Source organism: Humulus lupulus, chromosome 3, assembly GCF_963169125.1.
Source record: "Humulus lupulus chromosome 3, drHumLupu1.1, whole genome shotgun sequence".
NCBI classification, from domain to species: Eukaryota; Viridiplantae; Streptophyta; class Magnoliopsida; order Rosales; family Cannabaceae; genus Humulus; species Humulus lupulus.
This window is the reverse complement of record NC_084795.1, coordinates 120328231-120331939: the sequence shown is the minus strand read 5'-3', so window position 1 is coordinate 120331939 and position 3709 is coordinate 120328231. Positions and strand designations below refer to the sequence as shown.

The 3709-nt window shown below is 36.4% G+C and overlaps 1 protein-coding gene across 1 annotated transcript; it reads right to left on the bottom strand.

Annotated features, from left to right (window-relative positions):
* Nucleotides 1-1504: 1504 nt before the first annotated feature.
* On the bottom strand, nucleotides 1505-3238 carry LOC133824988 (uncharacterized). Its single transcript, XM_062257995.1, has one exon. The coding sequence runs from the start codon at nucleotides 3236-3238 to the stop codon at nucleotides 1505-1507; it is 1734 nt and encodes a 577-aa protein (XP_062113979.1).
* Between the last annotated feature and the right edge of the window lie 471 nt (nucleotides 3239-3709).

Sequence of the window (3709 nt, the reverse complement as noted above, 5' to 3'; positions counted from 1 at the left end):
GCATATGTTCCAAATGACCGAGGAAGATATTCTAACAACCAGAGCGAATCTTCTGTGAGGTTTGCATTTAGAGGTGAAATTCCATTTTTTATGATTACCAACTTAATTATTTAAATAATTAATTTTTGAACTGTTACAGAAATGTTTAAACAGATACCAAGACTATTTGAACAGAAACCAGATATGTTTAAACAGTTTGTGGCCAGAAGATAAAAACGAACATAAAGTAAAGAACACACGAATTTTTACGTGGTATCAGCAATCCTTGCAAATTGCTACTAGTCCACGGGGCCATGCCTAGAGAATGAAATTTATTAGAAGAATATGTAAATGATTACAAAACCAAATTGACTTATACAAATAAAGACTCCCTCTTGAATTTGTCGCAACTGTTGTAATCTAAACTTCTAATCAAATTTCTGAAGTGCTAAGATCTTGCACTCCCTTCAAATCATAACACTTGCACTTTTCCTCCCGAAAAGTGACTCACGAACAAGACTTTTCCCGAAGCTTGATGACCAATGTCCTAGTGTGTTCAACCTGCACAATTAACACAAAGAAAACAATACAGAAGTACATTGTAATAAACCACTAAGAACTTGCTGGACTCAAGTTCTTCACATAATAAAAAGTCTCTCTAAAACTTGAAAAATATTTGGAAAACAATACACCAAGAGAGATAATCAGAAACCAGCGACCTAAGGATGATTATATACATTTTAGAATCCCTTTAGGTCGTGGAAAACAAATCAGAAATCAAACAGCCAATAAATGGAAAATCTTCCAAAACAGGAAAGTCAGAATCTGTTCAAACAGACTGGCAATCCGTTCAAACAAATTCATTGAACCTGGACAGTTTTTCAACTCAGTTTCCTTAAATAAATAAGGAAACAATATATCCTTTATGACTGCAAGCTGTACACGATTTCTGGCCAACCAAATCAGATAAATAAAAATAAATACTAATAATTTCCATATAAACTAATTTCAAGAAAAGATATTATTTTATAAGAAATTATATATTTATTTTATAATCATATATAGAATAATCTGATTATAGAAAACATATCACACAAAACAGGAAACTAACCATTTTCGAAATTTACCACAAATATTACAAAAGAGGAAACTACTAATTTCGAAAATACCCTTTTAATTAATTTTGTCATTATTGTCAAAAATGCCAATAAAGGATTTTACAATCTCCCCCTTTGGCAATTTGATAGACAAAATTAATTCAAAAACCTGCAACACAAATGTTAGTGATAAGTAAAGAGAAAGAACTCCCCCTGCAAACATGCATGAACTTATAACAAACATGTAAATAAACTAGACTTAACTCCCCCTCAAAATAAGAAGGTCCAGAGTTAAACAAAAGAAACAAACAACTAGGATTTTGAGAATACTCTCCCCCTTTGTGTCTTTCAAAGAAGCCAAAGAACCATAAAACAAATGAACAATAAAGAGTATCAATGTTTAATTGAAAAAAAAAACTGAAATAAAACTAAACAACTGGAGTTTTGGACAGAGATTGAACAGCCTCCAACACAGAACGTTGCGGTCCTTCAATTGACATCACTCGAGCAGTCAAAGAATCAACAGAGGCTCGAACAACATCTATTTCTGTTGCAACAAGTCCTGAATCTGTGGCAACAGAGGAGGAGGCATGAGGAATGTCATCCGAGGCAATCTTCAGAGATTGGGGCTTGACTTTCTTGGAGGACGGAGCAGCAGTGGCTTCAGTAGGAGGGGCAGAGGCCTTGTAGGAAGCAGCAGTAGTGGGTGCCACCAAGTCTTCTTCATCACATTGGAGATCTTTTTTCTGCATACTCAACACTTTATAAATAACTTGAGGAAAAGGAAGATTCAAGTTTTTCCTGTTACCTTTGCGAAACCCAATGATTTGATCATGAATAACTGAAGCAAAATTTATACCAAGACCGGTCCCCACCTTGTACAAAAATGATGCCATATCAAAAGAGATAATGGCGGTGTGAGAAGTGGGCTTCCAATTTGTTGTGGCAAACTTATGGAGAATAGCATAAGTGTAGGTGAGATTGGAGACCGAGATGACTGTATTAGATGGCCATACCATTTTTTGACCTACCAATTCAGTGATAACCATGTCCTTGTCAGGAGAGGCACCATCAACATCATCCTCGACAGTAAGGGGAAGATGCAAAGCAAGAGCAATGTCTTGAGGAGAAAAAGAGAACCAATGGCCCCTAACAAACACTTTATGAAACAGAGGAGATGAAGGTTCAATAATTTCATTAGTAAGATTGGCATAGAATTCCTTGACTATTCTATCCACAAAACCAGAAAATTTAACCAAAGAACCTGTCCAATGTCGATCTTGAAGCATTGTTAGCACACAAAAAGGACGATGATCACTCAAGACATAATTTCTTTCAATGATAAATTTCCTTTGAGCATATAGAACCATATCACGTGCATTATCATTATAGCAAAAAATGGAAGAATAAGGTTTGAAATTTACACTTGAATGCTTTGGAGAAGGTGAAGGATCAGAAATTGGTCTCTTTCCTTTAGCCTTGGATGACACAGGAGTTGCAATTGGTTCTGAGTCAGATTCGGCTTCTTGTTCAGAGGGAACTATGTCTTCTTTTTCTAGCTCATCATACTTAGCCTCTGATTCTGCATTGTCAGGAACCGTTTCATCAGACAATGTGGTATCATGGGTTGCTTCAGATTCTGACTTTTCTTCCTCAGGATCAGATTCGGAGGAAGACAGTGAAGGGGGATGAGCCTTCAATTTTTTCTTGGCAGCATACAAGGGAGAAAGAGACGCGTCCAACCCCAATTTCCTTTTGGGAGTCACAGAATTTTTCTTGGACTGACTCGGCTTCAAGGGAAATTTGAGCAACCCAGCAGCAGCAGCTTTGGAAGAGGATGAAACAGATTTCAATTTTGCCCTAGCCTCCAAAGACGAATCAAAAGGAAGAGGAGAATGGTCCTTGGCTCGAGAAGGCACCACCACTTCAGATGGTGGTGCAACAATGTCAGCAGAGATATCTGGAAACACCATAGGGTGTTCATGAGAGAGCGAAAACACCTTCTTGCGAGCCTTGGATTTGCAGGACTTTCCAACAGATGTGGGAGCCGCTGGAATAGAAAGAGGCGCCGTTGACACAGACGGAGGAGGCGAAGGAGATGGCACCTTTCGGGATTGAGAAACAGGGATCTTCTTGGAGGAAGCACCACGAGTTCTCACCATTTTTTCTCTGAAAAACAGAAACACTTACAGGAAAATGAGAGAAAAAAAAAATTAGAAGGAGAAGAAATAACTGAGTGAAATCGTGGGTGAGAAGAAATAGGGTAATGGCAAGCCTTTTTAAATATAACACCTACCCAAAATGGACACCACGGAAATAAAAGGTTTCCCCTTTTTAAAAAAAAAATTGTAATTTAACCAATAAAAGGAAACAACCTTTAAAACATCCGATCATCATACAACTTACCTCTTTTTTTAAAAAAAATCTGTTTATAAAAATGTAATATGTATAAAAACCCAATCCAAAAAAGGTAACCAGAAATAAATACCCCACACGATCTTTCTATTGACTTTTTCCTTTTTTTTTTTAAAAAAAAATCCTAAACATAGTATAAAACAATAAAGATATAAATCATGATATTCCATAATGAGAAAGAAGACAAAAATAAATTCCTTGGAGACAAAGAATATATT

Coding starts and splice junctions, on each gene's coding strand:
- LOC133824988 (XM_062257995.1), bottom strand. CDS start 3,238: ATGGTGAGAACTCGTGGTGCTTCCTCCAAGAAGATCCCTGTTTCTCAA.